General features: G+C 35.9%; 1 protein-coding gene across 1 annotated transcript; it reads left to right on the forward strand.

The window, feature by feature from the left end:
• Positions 1-2: 2 nt before the first annotated feature.
• Positions 3-12430, forward strand: LOC136251867 (uncharacterized). The gene is made up of 8 exons (XM_066044271.1): positions 3-129; positions 3363-3688; positions 3742-3892; positions 5617-5876; positions 5933-6068; positions 6324-6822; positions 7399-7428; positions 12087-12430. The coding sequence occupies exons 1-8, from the start codon at positions 39-41 to the stop codon at positions 12259-12261; spliced, it is 1668 nt and encodes a 555-aa protein (XP_065900343.1). The 5' UTR covers positions 3-38; the 3' UTR covers positions 12262-12430.
• Positions 12431-18877: the final 6447 nt, after the last annotated feature.

The following is an 18877-nucleotide window of genomic DNA, read 5'->3' on the forward strand; positions in this document are numbered from 1 at the left end:
ATGAACTATCGATTTAGGCACGTGATCTGTGAAGCATTATGGGTCGACTGGTTGCTACTCGGCTGATTTGCATATGCTACTGTACCCTGCTGCTTTACTTAACAACAGAAGTGAAAGTGACCACTGGAGGTAAGGATGTACTGTAGGCTGTGGCTGGTGTCACAAAATACTATTCGTTTGTGCGCCGGGTGATGGTGCCGGTCCGTCACCTGTGCAGTCCGGCTGATGTACAATATATACCACTTCATAATCGGATAATGCAACAGCCTTTACCTTGACAAAATGGCTTGCTTGCATAATAGACTACATATCATACAGTTTGATTGTATTCTTTGCGTGTGTGGGCAGAAACCCGCAAGGCACTGTGGCATCTTTTAAAACTACCTATTGTCTACCTCAACATATCTTGCATCATCAGTGTGCAGTAAGGCTATTAAAAGTTAAGTGGCAGTTGCTGGTCTTTGTGCTTGACTCCCCGGCAGCAGCAGCACTGGTTGTCATCACATGATCTAGTGATGCAGCGGCCAGTGATGCAGCGGCCAGTGATGCAGCGGCCAGTGATGCAGCGGCCAGTGATGCTATATATGATATAGATGTTTACGCACTACAAAATTATTGACTGCCAGCACATCTGTACTAATGTTGCTAGGAAGCATAAGCAAAATAATAGTCATTGCTTGCACAGTATATTTTGAAATACAATAGCTTGGAATATTATAATGCCAGTAAGAAATTGCTTATAATGTTTCCATAGCCTAATTGTATGAGCTATAACATGAAATGTATATGATGATGCTGCAATCTTGCAGAAAAGATAATATAGCTAGCACCATTTCTGTATTAAACTACATTTTGCTATCACTTTTTACTTATGTAATTGACCTCACCACTATGGTCTTTACCCATATGTAGCAAAAGAGCTACATTTTGTTTGCTTGTTAGCTCATCTGTAACTAATCGTGTTTTACACATACATATATAGCAAGCACAGAACATGACCTGCTCCAATAAATTAATAGGTAGTACATGGTAGAAATATTACACTATTATCCATCACTCGAAGCATCAGATTGTGTATAATCATTAGAGCCTGTGGTACAGGGGCGGATCCAGACTTTTAAAAAGGAGTTCCACTCTGGAACATGGTAATTACAACTTCAGTATAACTACCTAGCATATTTCATAGCAAATAATTACTCTCAAGCAATGTTTCACTGTTAAATCTTGGCATTTAGAAATGCTTTGTGGAGTAGCTAGCCGTGCATTATAGCTAGTTATTTCTTTCTATTGAAACGCTAAACCTTAATACAAGATCTCATAAAAAATATGCCCATATTAGTGCAAACTCACCTGAAACCAAAGTGCCTCTAAAAATAATTATACTTTGCGGGTATTTGAGATGCTCATAGCCTTTAAAAAGCTTTAAAACTCCATAGCCATCTGCAAAGACCATGCAAGCTGGCAAATATAATACTATCAAGAGGTGATTATTTGCTTCTTCATTTTCCCCCAGCCACGCACCTATGACTTAGCCTGTTTGTGCCCCTCCCCTTGTCAGCTCCTGGATCCATCCCTGCAATAACTTTAAACAACAAAACGATAATTACTTTAGAGGCATCTATTGCGTATATATGAAGACGCTGGGGTATACCAGTTCAAGTGATTTTATAGTAAAGAAAGTAGCTAAAACAAGTGTTTTTGTCACTCTAAGTGTTTGCGATGAGTACTTGTTATTTCACTAGCATACTGAATTAGAGAAAAACTTGGCAACAGCTTATCAAATAATATTAAGGCTCTTCCAAAATGGTGGTTCCATGGAACCCTTTGAAACTTCCCCCCCTTCGGATCCGCCCCTGTGGTATCATGTCAGGTTTACATTAGCTGCCATAAACCATGCATTACAAAAGCTATTGGGTAAAACTAGATACCTATAATTATCACTAGTAGGATAGCAATTCCTATAAAAGCTGAAGTTGAATGCAGAGGAACTTCCTGCTCCTTTAGCACGTGTCTATAGAGAATGTGTTGCTTGAGGATGAAGCCATCACTGCATGCATGGGTCTGGAATTTGTTCGGTTTAGTGATGACATTCCATGATTTGCTGAACTTCTGTTCAAATAGTTACAATGATTATGATACATGCTAACATCAATGTACTGTGTAAATAAGTAAGAATATTTTTCACAAGCAATGTGATTTAAAATTCAAGAGTGAATAGTCTAAGAATGATTTATAGTCTAAGAATGATTTATAGTAATAAGTTAACTAGCTCACTATAATAGCCAATTTGCAAGGAAAAGTATGAATTCACAATTAACCATTGTGAAAATCTTCCCCCCACAAAGCATGAAGTGTTTGAAATGTTTGCACACACTTGAAATTCTGCATCATGAATATCAAGAAGGCAATAGTATTTACTACATGTGGTTACCACATGGAAATCCTTTCCTTTACCTAATATGTGTCACCAAACTGCCTTGTATGTACTTGTACATGATAACCAGCAACACTGGAATGGCTTATACTCACTCAGCATTTTCTATGTGTACATGTGGTTCTACTATAATGCATAATATCTATCATCTGAGTGCTACCAACTAAAAATTTATACCAGTTATAGTGAGCATGAAGGATAACATAATACGCTAAAGTAAATATTCACACATGATAAGTGACCATTTAAACCACTATATGTAGCTAAATACAACAATTCTAGAGCAACCAAGCTGTGTTTTACACTGTATAATGAGATGAAAGGTGACAATCAAGAAATGGCCACATTGACAATCAAATTTGATAATAACAGCATTGTCATGTCATGAATTGTAAAGGCCGTATCTTCTTTTCACGGCACATTTGTGCTATTAAACAGTTGTAGGAAATGCATTGCCATGAAAATGCGTCCTTCTCTTCTTGTTAATACTCATGCACCAAACTTTCTTGGCTGCATGACGCTGTGTGTCTTGAACTTTGGTGTTGCACGTCAGCTTTCTTGGCAACACAAAACACTATACTATTTGTCTTGATATGTAACTTACTAAATTGTGCATATACTCCAATACAAACATACACAGTATGTGAAAATTTATCCACTACCATCAAGTAACTAAGATAACAATAGACTAATTTTGTACCTCTGATCATGAGCTGAAATGGCAGTCATGGCACTCTGTATAGGCATATATATATATATATATAAACCTGCAAAAACACTGCACCCTTCTTATATGCTTTAACTCATCTAAATATCATTAATGTGGTTTTATTCTGTAGTCAAGAGATAGGTACTGTAAGTGTATAGTTAATTTATTTTTTGTACTATATATGAGCTTAATTTTTTGTGTAAACTTTTTTCCTTACAGTCACGCAGTGTATTAACAGAATAGGACTACTTGAAGAGGGATCACTAATCAGCTCTGTATTGGGTACAAGGGTAACTTCCACATCTGCAAATGAACAATACAAACCAGTTAAAGCAATAAAATCTGATATTGGGTGGTGTTCTGACTATTCTCAATGTTCTATTACACAAGATGAATACATTGAAATTGATTTTGGTGCTGAAGTTGTGGTAGAGGCGATATCAATTCTACAAGCTGCTGGTGGTTATGTAACTCAGTATTTTGTGGAGTATGCAAGGTCTGATAGGGTGTTTGACTGTATTAGGGAACAATTTTCAAACCAAATTGTAAGTAAAGATATTGCACATTATCAAATACTAGTTCACTATATACTTTTTAGATATTTGCTGGAAACAGTGTTTGCGGTTTGGAAGAAGAAACAAGGAATTTCTCCCATCCAGTACTAGCTCAGTTTGTACGTGTCACTCCTATACAGTGGGAAGGTGCTTCAGTTTGCCTTAGAATGGAACTATATGGATGTTTTGTTAAAGGTTAGATTAGTTAACTCACTATTACGTGCAAGGGAAGGGGTTGAATATGCCAGTGGTGTAGCTACTATTATGACAAACAAGGTAGCTGCCACAGAAAAGAACTTAGATATTTTATCTCTTCCTATTTGCATTATCAAACGTAAACTATATAACTATACATGTGGAAAAACTTTATTCAAAATTTTCATGATACTAATGTGCATTCTTTTCATTACAACTGCCCTTGTTGCCACTGTGTCACAGCATTGATGACACCCTTGCACAGAGAACTTACCTAATAAATTATTTTATTTTTGTATTTCCCCCTTTCTTTAGTTTGAGTTCCTGGCAGCACTTGCCAGTGGCTCTCAGTACCTTTATTTGTACTGTCAAACATTAATAAATAAATAAAATATGTGACTGAATTTGACAAAACCCGGCTTCGACGCACAAAGCTTCTTTAGGAGATATGGCGATTTTAAGTAATCATTGTGTAATAACTTCCCAGTGCCTACAGCTGTGCAAACAAAATTTGCACCAAGTATTTACTAGCTATCACTGAGTGGGTGTATACATTTCTGATACCCAAAATTAGCCCTGTTTTGGGCAGCTTTTCTCGAGCGGGTAATAATATCACAGGTGGTAGTAATAGGGTGGGAGGGTGGGGGGCGGTGGGTGGGCTCAATATAAGGGTATAAAATAAAACAAGAAGACGATTGGAATCCAGAAGCCAAGTTTGGGCTCTCCATGGCCCTCCATGGCCCTCAAATCACTCCAAATTGACTGAGAACACTATTGGCGAGCTCTCTGTGAAGTCCCAGCTCACTACACACCATTATCACAAAGCCATGGCCATTCAATGGCACCAATCTCCCACTCGTGGCTTTGACAGGGTCGGAAGAAAGCTGCCACAGAAACCAGACTTGCCAGTCCTGAAGGAAGTACAGTGTGGAATATGATAGTGTATTAGGCTAGCAATCCAATTCTGGTAAAAACGTAAGTTTGATTTTGTGTGTGTGGAAGCCTGGTTATGTGAAATCCGGTCACATATATGCTATTAAGAGCAGTCTTGTCTATACTAGAACAGCCATGTATGTTTCACCTACTAAATTTTGTTGCTACACTCTTGAATCTACACTATATTAAATTTTGTGGTTACCCTTCTATTTACAAGGCACCTTCAAAACTGCTGTGTCTGTGACAAGCCGTCCTCATGGGTGCAATATTTGTCATCAATATGTACCTCCTATACATTTAAACTGTGGGAAGAGAAGTCTGTACTATTGTGACACAGTCATTTGGAACAGCCTTTCCACCATATCAACTAAAGCGGTACCATTTAGCTATGCTTTCATTTATTATGTATGTGTGTATGCTTGTTTGCTCAGGGCACAGCTGAGAAACAGCCTTGGCTAATGTTGTATCCCTGTTGAAATAACTAAAATTATAAAATATTGCAGTACACTGTACCTATAGTCCTTACAGAACAAAGTTGTCAGTAATGGACTCAGTACTACTATACATGAGATTAGTATGTAAATTTAATGAATCCCCCCAACTATATAATTATGGAAACTAAGTAATTGTCTCTTAAAGTGGCATGTTAGCTAAAACATGAGCCTAGCTGAGTTTTATGAAACCATGAAATTTTCCATCATGATTTGTGGTCACAATTTCGCTGTTTTAATGATATTATTGCTATATTTAATGAGAGTACGTATACTATACACATTATTTTCATGTAGAATGCCCTGTTGTTGCTACCATTAATGATGATAACATAGACAAGGTTATGGTGACATCATCTGGTCGTCAATCTAAGAAGGTGTTGAACTTACAAGATCCCTGGTGTGCCTCACACAGAGCACCACAGAGTGCCACCATAACATTTACTGAATTGGTTTACCTGACACAACTACAAGTTGTTAGCACCAATAATGAAGTCTCCTTTAGTTTGTATTATGACTCCAGCGATGTACTCTACAGCAATATTGGTGGAGCAAATGTATGTATACATTACTACTACCAAGAACATAATGCATTTAATTTTGGTTTTTTAAGGAGTATACTTTACTTGGCACACTTGTTATGCCAATATTTCTACCTGTTAATTCAACTGAAATCAAGTTTCAAATACTTGATAGTGATGACGATCCTTGCTTTGCTGTTGAGCTAACTGGATGTCTAAGTAGTCAAGGTAATCAGCGGAATAGTGTTGGCATTATTATTATGGATATTACTATTATTTTTGTTCTTGCTGAGTTTTACTAAATAAGGTAAAATTAAATATTGGAGGTGCTACATGTATAGTCTTCATTATCTGGTTGATGTATCAATGAGAAGTGATGTTGCATGTCATACATTTGTAAAGTCCCAGGTTGTACAATATTGTTATAATCATTATTTTGTTAATTTATACACATAATATTATAGATTACCTTGTAATGTGTAGTTGTTAGCCACATGGAAGATATTGACGATTTACCAATAGCAACACAGACGTGTCGGAGTCAAGTAACTCCAGCAGCACCATCTACCATTGGTGTTTCATCCTCTACTAGTGTCAGGGTATCTACTTGTAGCAGTAGTATTTCAGAGTCCACATCCTCCAATAAAGTTGCAGAATCCAGCATCTCACCATCCAGTAGTAGTAGCACAGTTCAAAACACACCAAATACAGTATATGTAACTTACACTCACACTGCCGTTGTCATGTCTACAGTACAAATGACTATGTCTGTAGTGGACAAGCAGTTGGTTACATCAAGTGATAGTAGTGATTGCAACACTGCTGCTATTGTTGTTCCTATTGTTGTATCAGTTATCACTGTAGTGGTGGTCATAGTATCCATTGTTGTGGCTGCTGTTTGGTGGAGAAGAAGTAAACCTGAGCCTGTGATTATATCAGTGAAAAACAGCCATACCTGTGTTGTTGAAAATGATTTATATAAGTTAGCATATGTGTACATGTGCAGTTTAAATAATATAATAGCTATTAACTGTAAAGTTTGTTGTTCTTATAGTTTTTGTAAATTTCTTCCTTATGCGCTGGATTCTCTTCTAGCATTGAATTTGTTCTGTTACAGTTTAAAACTCAATCTTAGGAAGTGTGTTCCTTGAGTTGAGGCATTTGGTAGTACATCTGTTGTTTGGATTCATCCACTTTTATGCAGTTTATAGAATTATAATACCATATTGTTTTAAGGTGTGTGTGAGAAGAACAGCCAGGTGTCACAGAGAGTAAACTGGGAATGACAGACTTGCCAAATTTGCTAAACTAAACCACACTGAAAATGAAAATGTGTATATATGAGTGGTAGCAAGCTTTATGCTTTAACGTGCAAATCTGTGTACGTACATGCACAAAAGTCTTATGCTGCATGTGCTGTAGTGCTATAATGTACAGCAACCATCAGAGCACATGATGGCCCCAAACCCACTCGCATATTAACTAGCTTCAATAGCATAATATCGTAAATAATTCATACATCAGTTACGTATACAGTTAACATCTTTATGTCGTATAGGTCAGAAGAAGTGGAGCAAAGTTTGAACAGGTATGTTATCAAATGTATAATTATAGCTGTTTAGAAATGTGACAGTCATATACAATAATATATGCATAAAAATATATGTTTGCTGTACATACATCTCAAGTGGAGTATTATCATGCATCTCTAAACTGTGTCATTTTAGTTGTTACTTACTTAGTTACATGACTTGTACATGTATGTGTGTGCATTAGGCTTGGACCACGAAACCTTGATCATGTGTAGTTAACCATGCAAAACAGCTAAGCTGTAAAAAGGGTGCATCCTTCAAAAGATTGGGTGAATAAAGGTGTGCATAATCAAAGGTGGTGGCCAAGAAATGGCTGCAGTGGTGTTAATACCTATCAATGGCTTATTAGCATTAACAACTAACATCATTGCAGCCATTCCAGCTATAAACTGGCTTTGTGATTTGTTTTTACCCAATTTCCTCACAGACAGAAATACAATAGTATTATAAATACTGTGAATTTTATTTGACTAATTTTTGTAATACTTTACTTCTTGTTGTACTGTATTTTAAATATCCCAAACCCATCCATCAACTGGTTTTGGGGCTTGTTTTTACCAAATTTCTTATCTACATGCACAATGATGATTATGATATTCTGGAAGACAGAAATCACAGTGGTATTGTGGAATTTTCTTTGGCTGTTGTATTATTAATTTTTAACGCATGGGATGTTTTAGAACAATTTGAATTATTCCTTTGGTAGATCTATGATTACTTATGAACTTTTGTTAGGATTTTGTAAACTAGAATTTACATTTATACAAAGTGAGCTGAGCAGCTGACTATAGTTCAGTGGTTAAGGATTTGGAAGTTAAAACTGTTGTTCGAGCTATAGACAACTTTTTGTTCACTTTTTATTTGGTGACTGTTCTATTAGAGTATTTTAACCCCTGCAATTGTACATCAAGTTGGTTTTTCCTTGTAACTTTGCAACTCTCACTGCTATTTTTTATATATCTGCCAACCAGGAAACAGAAAAACTTGAAGACTCTGTTATGATGTCCAGAACAGTTTGCTGTATCTGCACATCATCATATAGGCAGAGACAGCAGGTGATTGCACTGGCATAGCACCCGGTCATTCCTGGGGAGTAGGCCACCTTCAACATGTAGCACATATATATTCACATACCCATCTTTTATGAGCATCACTATAGCTTTTAAAACACGTGCATCACAAAGCTACTCATGGATTGCTGTACTTACAGTAATGGCATCTTCTCATTTGTCCATCTAAAGATATCTTTACTTGAATGCTGCTAAGCCATTGTTCCTTAGTTGTTCTTTTTAAACATGTCCCAGCCCTACTCCATTATTTCCCTCTGCCATTACTGCAGTGTTTAACACTTGAGTTGGAAAATTCTTGAATTAAAAATGTGACACAAGGCCATGTTACAACTTGGGAGTTGAGATGTATCAATTCAACCTAGAGGCTAAAAATAAATAAAATTCTCACCAAACACATACTACTTACCTTTTCTTTGGCCACAAAGCCTGGAGAGCAGGTGTTCATGGTGTCTGAACCAAGGGCTTTAGTAGTTGTATTGCCTCCTCAGCATTAGCCTCTTTTGAGTTCTGACGTAAACCCACGTCCAGATTCTGTTCATAGTACTGGTATTAAGCAGTAGTCAGTAGGTTCAAGGCCAATTCTTGATCAGGATTCAAACTGGCTGCCATATTCATTGCAAGGGCTTCCCCATTCCTTAAGAATGGAGCACCACCCTACTTTACTCACAGAGCACCACCCTACTTTACTCACAGAGCACCACCCTACTTTACTCACCATTATTTTGATATGGTAAATTGTTTGACTCAATGAGTCTATAAAATTAACAAACTGACTTTGATGTTTTTAGTAAATGGACAATTTTACTGCTCTACTTTAATTGCTGGGAAAATCTCTGCTTATAATCACGCATTTGCATCTCTATTTATGGCCTAACTTTTATAGTGGAACCAACATCAAGTTAGGAAAGAAAGGATGACACAGTACCTTTGTGTATAACATTACAATGTGGTGGGTGTCATGAATAATGTTTCCTTGGGTTCATTGAATCACTACCGACTTCACATGCACCATCCCTTGGCCTCCATCAGATGACGTTACTCATGATACAATAAGCAAAACATGTTGTTCATAACTGCTACATGTTACTGTTTCGATTTGGTCTTGTTCATGAGCATCGTTGTGAAGGTGCCACTAAACTTAGCTTGGCTCTACAATATGAACACTCAGCACTAGATGATCATCTCTCAGTGTAAGAAAACATGGTGCAAAGAAATTATCCACACAAATGCAGTACACTTGCAAATAGGAAGCCCACATGATGCTACCAATTATGTAAACTACGGATCATTCAAAGAACCAAAAGCACCTTGTACTGCTTGTATAAGACCTTGACTCTGGTCTCTGGCCTGAGTTTGGCAGTGAAATTGTGAGTCTCATGGTATTGATCCATGAGAATTGATTGGCCTCATGAATTTAGAGCTACTGCTTATGAGAGCTTGAGCTTGATAGCAAAATTAGTCTCATGGTAAATCCCAGAGGCCGAGGGTTGATAGGCCTGCAATCTACACACAGACCAATTTTCAAGCCATTCCCTTAGGTGGTTTACCCTTCAGACATGAAAGTAATCATCCATAACTCCAAGAATATTAGACTTGGTGTATATATGAATTTACCTCAATACCTCCTTAATGTAATGCCAAAATTCACAGCAATCGAGTATTCGAGTTGTGCATTTGGATTTTATACTGGTTTTTTGTAAAGTGTGCAAAAAGAAGAATTATATAGGCTAAGGAAAGAAAGAAAAAGAGAGAGAGAGAGAGAAAGAAATTAAGCATAACTTTGAGGGCTTGTATTTCACAAATGCATGAAGCAATTTTGCTGAAATTTGGGAAGTGAGATACCAAAGGTAGCTGGCAACTATAATGCAAAAATTGTGTGCTTTCGAGAAAGCTATGCATGAGTTAAAAATGCATTTCTTCCTGTCAATATATTTATGGTGTGGTGCACACTACTTGACCGCACAACACACTGTCATGTGTCTTAAAATTATCAAGCATTATGCCAGTATAATGGGGATGATTTTCAAAATTTATTTAATTAGAGTGTCATCAGCATGCTAAAAAGAAACACAGTATTACTACACTTCATATAAAAAGCATGTAAATATTATTATATTAATTGTTTCATGGCTGATTATTTGCATTTTTACAAAAAAGATTGAGATATTTTAATAGAGCAGTCACTTACTCTAACACTGCTATCAGAAGCACTGATATACACTCTAATAAAACAGTCAGCTTTCTTGATTTTGAGGGATAATTTGGGCTTGATTTTTTAGCACTGCTCACAAACACAATAGGCTGTTTTCAAAGCATAACTGGCTCAAGCTTGGTACCTAATTTGTCTTGATTAGAGTGTAGAGCTTGATTGACAAGGGTAGAGCAGAATATTATGTAAGTTTAGAATTCTTGTTAATAATCTGCTTTAGTTTTGAGATTGAGGAGTGCACAGGACATTTGATCCTTGTATTGAAGGGATAATAAATTCGTTGTCTGTAATATTGTGTATATATTTTACTGTTTAGTGGTATGTGTAAAGGCTAACAGAGACGATGCTTACATGTCATAGATTTAAAGTGTGGTTTCAAAAGCGCATGCAAATTTTGCAGGATGTAAAGTTAACTGGTCTAAATATCAGTAGTATTGGAAATCAGTGAAAAGTTTACTTTTAGCAAATATTTCACTTAAGTACTATAATAGAGGATATGCATATCAAAAATGTTTTAATAAGCATGTGATTGTCATGATGATGAATGAATGTATTGTGGCATGTGGCAGGAAGTGCGAATCAAATTTGTGAAATTTCCATCTAAAAATGTTGATAGCAAATGTTGCTCAGACTACAAATCACCACTAATGCTATGGGAGGGCTAGATGTACTTTAGACCAGTACAGCGCCTCTTACAAAGTGGTGATTTCTTCTGCCTGAGGTAGTACAATTGACTAGTGAAAGCCCACCTATAGCATTAGTAATGAGTTATATATAGTTTGAGCCGCATTTGCTATCAACATTTTTATATGGGATTTTCACAAATTTTTGATAGTTGTTCATCATTAACTTTTTTGGAAAGGGCTGCAGCACCACTTTAATCGATCATTTTTCTTTCAAATAATATAGCGTACATATCCTGTATTATTACTCAATACTTTGTATGACTGACCTTGTAGCACTGTGGGTAAAGTGATTAGCTGATGATGCTAACTGTTTCATAGTGGCCAAGGGCCACAAGTCTTTTTTTTTCATTTTACAAAAACATTTTGGCAACATTTTTTGCCATAATGTTTAACATTCATTGTCCATACTGAAAGTGCTCAGATGCAACCCAGCACTAAAAAATATTGGCATTGGAAACAGTAATTTTGTAGCCATTATATTGATTGGATATTGGTATATTGGTAAATTTTCATATCAGTACACTTCTATAATTATCGGGTGGAATTTATCAAATTTTAATTTTATACTAACAGCAACTTTGTTACCATATTACGTATTTGTAGCTAGCATGTAAATATATTAAAACCACAAAGTGTTTGTATTAATTTTATGTTGTAACACCATATAAATATTTTAATTTTGTTTACAGTAATCATTCTCCACCAATCCGATATCCTCAACACTTTGTCAGGCACCATGGAGTATCAAATATTTATGATGAGCAGCAACATGAACACCCTTTAGAAATACCAGAAGGAGAAACTATTATTATTAATCCGTATGAGTATCCTGTAAACCGTGCAGTGGAAGGAGCTGCAAATTAAGAAAGCTGCAGTTAAGAATTAATATGGACAATATAATATCCTCATTTCAGCAGAACCCATTGCTTGCTGAAATATGCATATTCAATTAATCTGTTTTACTGACAGTAAAATTTGTGTGCAAATGTGTAAGGGGTTTTGGCAATTTTATCATAAAACTATTGTGGGAACTCATTCACAAACAGGAACTTTAAATAGGAAAACAAGTTTATTTATTTATTTGCTGATTAGCAAAACCCATCAAGGGTACAACACTAATGTACAAAAACCATGTATAGTGGTTAACTAACAATGAAATAAATAACCTTTAAAGGAATCTAAATCACAATTACTTAAGTCCTCAATGTTCAAGTTGTTCCAGTCCGGGATTGTGTAATGCTTCTCTGTATCATTATAGTGTTAGGGTATTAACATGTACTCACATCTTTTTTCACCATATCCTTTCTGAGGGCTGCACCATTAACATTAATCTTGTTTAAATTATTTAAACACTGTATAAATAATAAAAAAGTGAAAAGTTAAGGAAACTTCCCTTTGAAATCTAGATTTCTAAGCTTTCCACCGCTACAGGAACTTAGTTTGGTACAGCATGTAGCACAGCACAACAATTTTATAATAATTATCTCTCAGGGAAGGACTCACAGATGGGATGAGCCTGTTTGAAAATTGAGATAAATTATACTCTAATAGAGCATTCATATAAATATCCATGTATTAACAGATTTATTTAATAATACTTTGTACTGTTGGAAATGGTGTAGTGTTGAATTCAGGGTTTTCATTAGGGAAGGAATATTTCTAGATTAACCATTGTATATAGCAATATAAATGTGGACGATGCAAAACTGAGTATACGAGCTTATACTGCTATATATATATAGTCTGCAGTATTTTTAGTCATGCATGAGAATAGATATAGACCTCCTGTATTTATATCATGTACTTGGATGTACAAGACATATCGTCAATACACTTTATTGCAGTTAGAAAAAATAATACTTTGATTGCTTACAAATTATTACATTTTTGTCACTGGATTCATCTCTGTATGTGCATGCCCATTTATCAATGTATCCCCTCAAAGACATCAGTAACCTAAAGACAAAGGTAAAAGAGCAAACCCGGAAAGGTCTTGAGGAACCACAACTGCTACTCAGTACACTCCAAAATAAAACAGGGTGTTATACAAATAATTTCATTATTAATTTATCCATGAAATGATCTGTTGACTGTTGGACTATTAAGTTGTGCCCCAAGACCTCTGTTGCTTATAACAGAGTTGCTGTTGGAAATCCCAAACTGGCTACATACAAATACTCTGTATACCCTATCAAAATAGTTGTATCAATTTTTGGATTGCGCTGTTTTAGGTAGTCGTAGCCAAACCATAACCCAATGTTTTACTATAACTGTTACTGAAATCTACACTTTATAGAGTTCTTTGGCTTTAGATAAGTACCCCCATATAGGTTGTTTGTTATATTATACATTGTATACATATGGTTGCATTACATTACATATTTATAATACACAATTTGCAGGCATGCCATCATAGCTGTTACTACAAACCACTCTATGACTCTTTGTCAGTTGCACTGAGCATTACTGGTGTAGCTATATAGTGGAGAATTGATGATCTGAACTAATATGGGGGAGGGGTGTTATAGTATGTAATAATCAAACATCCATTGATTTATATTCAGTAAATTACTCTAATAAAGCATACACTTGTTGACAAATACTTAATTGAGCAGTCAGTTTTGTGTTAGGATAATGAAATGTTCAGATAATTGGGTTCAGATAATTGACTGATTCTCCACTGTATAGCAACCTCCCTTGTTTTAGTACTTTCTATTTCTATAATCCCTCATAGAAGGTAGTGGTTGTAGCCACCAGTGAAATGTTACAGGGTAAACTCATTAACTGGCCAGTTATTCCAGTTATCAGCTATATATATTATTACATTATCGAATGACTATAATTATAATCTCTAAGATTGTTTGTTCAAAAAATTACATTTTGGGTGTTCTTCTCATGTTTTAATATCACACTTCTGACATTTGTAGTGGGATTCTGCTATAATCACTTTGTGCCCATTACTTTGGCGACTATAGGCTAGGGACAATCTGAAAAACTGTACCAAAAATTTTAAGGGAGCATAACTTATAACTACATGCTAGCTAGGTGCAGCACAAAAATTGCAAGAAATATCAGTTAGCTGGATAATCGACAGTTATGATCTGCTCAGTAAGCGGATATGATATTCTGTCCAGTTCCACAACTCTACCCTGAAATATACGTATATACTAGTGGACAATCTCTATTTTAGTCTATATCCATGACTGAATTAGGGATGAATAGTAATGTTCACTAATATACCTTCAGGTGTAGGGGGACCTCACTTGTTTCACTACTTTTCATTCCTTTGATCCCTAAACAAACTTAGAATTTTAACATTTCCTTTTGTTTACTTTTTAATAACATAATTATGGCTGGACAGACTGTTGAACCCGTGCATTCTAGAAAGATAGGCACCAGAATTAATGATTTTGTCTGAATGCATGCCCCCAACTATTAATTTGAAAAGTGGAGAGTGGCCCATTACACTTTGTTGTTCAGCTATGTTCAACCTGTTACATAGCATTACAAATGAAAGAAGCGCCTCTGCAATCAATTCAGTTACTACAAAAAACTATGGACAATTTCTGTTATAAATGTATAGGGAAGCCATCAAAGCACCCCACCACAATTGACATCTTGCACTGTCAGCAAAGATAAGTGACACACAAAGAGGAAAAGGTAATCCATGAAGCATGCAGTCTGCATGTGTACTGTGGTATGCCAAAAGGCACCTGTCGGGCTGAAGTGATATCTAGCAGTGAAAAAATCATCAGTAGCCTTAGCCATTATTGAGTTATGCTTGTCTGAAGGCATCAGGCAGTTAGTTAGACAGTCAGCAGAAAATTCCACCGAATACAAAAGAATTGTGACTTATAGTAAGCATTTCGCATCATACTGAGGACACTTTTGGGCTTGGTTATGCCTAACCAATACTACCAAGGCACCATGTATTGTGAGGCTGGTTTCTGGTCAATATTTTGTTGTGAAAAGTTGCATACTTCCGTGATCCCTATATACAGTACTACCTATATAATATACAGCACTACCATACTTTTTGATCATCTTCACATTATATTGCATAAGTGGTCATGAGAAATGTGTATAGTGTTAAGGTCATTTCTTTGGTTATGATAACTAATTGTTTGATTATGGTTTCTTTCATCTGTGTTTGTGGCATCCAGCATAAATCCAAATGTTGCATCTCCTTACATTACTCCACATGCAGTCAATGCACAAATAGGTTGAAATCATGTTTACTCTCAAATTGTAGTAGTGTTTAATTGAAAAAATATGTCATACTTGTAGCGAATTAACTAACTAGTCTAGCATTAATAAAAATGAACTAATTGCTTGATATTATTGCCTGCAAACTGGACTGTTATTTCAACGTACATTATAGAGTAAGAGTTATACAGCTTATTGGCTTTTATTGCTATAGGAATGTACTTTAGCTACCCATAAAAGGGGTTCACTATTGTAGCCAAGCAGTACAGTGCACACAAAGAGTCATGGGTGGTAACAGCACGAGTTTCTAAAAGTAGATATTATGTAATGTTTTGTAGCTAGTATTACATAATAATATCTAATCTTAGAAACTCATGCATGCTGTTACCACTAGTGATGTCTCATTGTGTTGCCACGACTCTTTGTGTTGCCACACTGCTTGGCAACAACCACAAATAGCTCTGATCTACAGCACCCTCATATTATCTTATGTAACATATTGCATAAGCAGTCATTCCACAGTATGAAAACTGAATGTAGGTCCATCCTTTGTGTTGTGCTGCATGGCAACAACCACACATAGCTTTGATCTTCTATTATCACAAACACCTTCACATTGTCTTATGTAACATATTGCATAAGCAGTCATGCCACACTGACAGCCATGGCTCGCCACGGCCATAAGTAGTCATGCCATAAGCAGTCACGCCACAGCCATGGTATTTTCAGTGATACTGAAAAATGTGGGTTCATCTCTTTGTGTTTGTGGCATCTAGCATAAATGTATATTGTTGTGTCTCCTTACATAATTCCATGTGCAGTTAACTTTTGGTTGCACACAACTATCTAAACCAGAATTCACCGACACAGTCCTAACAGGATAATAGCCATAAAATGATGGTGTATCTACAGGGGAGGATACAGAGGGGCTCATATGATAGTAAAATCACACCTTTAAAACCATTTTCAGAAAAATTCGACAAGTCTAAAAACATTACATCAGTAACTATTTTTAGCTAGAGGTACTAAATACATTGGAGGTCAAATTTGGGTAGTTTTATAATGAATGCAGGCAATTTGAGTGGTTTGAGCACTACTGGTAATATTAGTTTAACTTATATATGCAATAAGTAACCCATTTTAAATTTAGTGATAAACTTCACCTGTGAAGTGGACAATCAAGACAGAACCTACATCAAGATTCACCCTTGACCTACATCAAAGACCTGTGGACAACATGTAGCTACCACAGCCAGAATTATAAAGAATGGATTACAGGTAGGCTGAATGTCATTTTTATTGGGACATGTGACTATAGATTGTAGGGTATACAAGTATATACAATTCATCCATGCAATGTTAAAAATATAAAGTAACCTTATAAGCAACTCCCATTGGGGATATCCCTGGCCAGGGCCGGGAGGATTCAACACACCTGAATTTTACTAGAGAGTATAGCTAACTGCAATACTGCAAAAAGGGTAAAAACTAAAAACTAGACTGAGGAGTTAATGATAAAATTCACGTTACCAAAAGAATCTTCTTTACTCCATGCAACCTGACAATATCTACCATAAGCAGCTGAGTACTTATAAAATTGCAATGATAATTATTAAAGGTAAAGCTGTCACAATAGTTTTCACTACAAAGTATCCCAACTGACACGTTTGGTAGTCACTGAATAGCCGGTGCAACAAGGAATCAGTCAACTAAAAAATATTGTAGTCAGATACTCAGATTGCATAATGGAAAATTCTTTTGCAAACGTGAACTAACTCCTCTAGGGTAACTGCAACCCCCTATACATTATTAGCTTTTAATCGATAAAATTCCTAATCGATAAAATTCCAGGTAGTAAAAAATACAATTTTAAATGTTATTTACTGACAATTTACTTATTGTATGTACCAAAAAGAGCATAATATCAATATTGCTGGCAGTACAGATGGAAGTAGTTAACAGCATTGGTGACAACTGCATGTCACGTACTGCCTTCAGATATAGCTGTAACGGATGTACACTATATACTTCATTGTGTTACTGTAATTTATGTTGCTACTTATTTAGTTGGGAATGTATGGCAGTAAAGTATGATTTTCTGATGTAAACATTTAGCTAGTTGAGAACATAATTCTCATGATGCCTAGTCATGATTTGCTGATGAATGTGATGATCAAACAAGGCATTACAAATGGCAGTAACAAAATGTTTGTTAAGATGACAAAGTTGGATTTACAGTGCGATGTAGCCAGTTCACATCATTTGTTTACAATACAGTACATATGCCACATGTCAATACTTGCACTTATCCACAGCTGCAATTTCATTAATTAAATTTCAATCTTCTCAAGTGATGTTGAAGGATCTGTGCTAGATAACGCTGAAATATGTACTTGAGTATAAATGTCTTGCATGCATAAATGTTTATACATTTGAAGTGGTGGATAGCATGATACACAATTTGTAGGTATGCTGCCACAGCTGCTACCAATGATCAGTGACAACTCTTTGTCAGTTGCACTGCATGGATGGATAGCGCTATTATCACCTGCATCTTCACACTGTCTTATATAACGTATTGCATAAGTGGACATGAGAGCTTGACCATGTGTACAGTTAAGGCTAATTCGTTGGTTATGATAACTAACTGTTTGATATAATGTGGTTTCCCTTACCTCATTATGATAGTTATGATAGCTAACTGTTTGATATAATATGGTTTCTTTCATCTGCAACCAGCATAAATCCATATTGCATCTCCTTACGTAACTCCACATGCAGTCAATACACATAAGTATTAGGTTGTTCACTCCCAAATAGACATAAGCATAAATTATAATACTGCTTAATTGCAATGATTTGCTGCTAGTAAATGAGTTATACCTGTAACCAATCAGCCAGTTAGTCTAGCATTACAAAGTATTTAAATGAACCATTAGCTAACTGATTGATATTTATTACCTGCAAACCAGACTAATATTGCAATGTACATGCATTATAGAGTTACAGCTTATTGGCTTTAATTGTTATAGGAATGTACTATAGCTATTCATCAAAGGGGTTCACTATTATACTGTTTTAGCCACACAGACAAGAGTCATGGGTGGTAGTGCATGAGTTTCTAAGAGTAGATATTATGTAACGTTGTAGCTGGGCAGTTGTAACCAGTATTATATAATAACATTACATAATATCTAGTCATAGAAACTCATGCTGAAGCCGTTACCATGGATGGCTCTTTGTGTTGCTGTCTTTTGTGCCAGCCCTGCATGGA

This window comes from Dysidea avara, chromosome 3 (genome assembly GCF_963678975.1).
Source record: "Dysidea avara chromosome 3, odDysAvar1.4, whole genome shotgun sequence".
NCBI lineage: Eukaryota > Metazoa > Porifera > Demospongiae > Dictyoceratida > Dysideidae > Dysidea > Dysidea avara.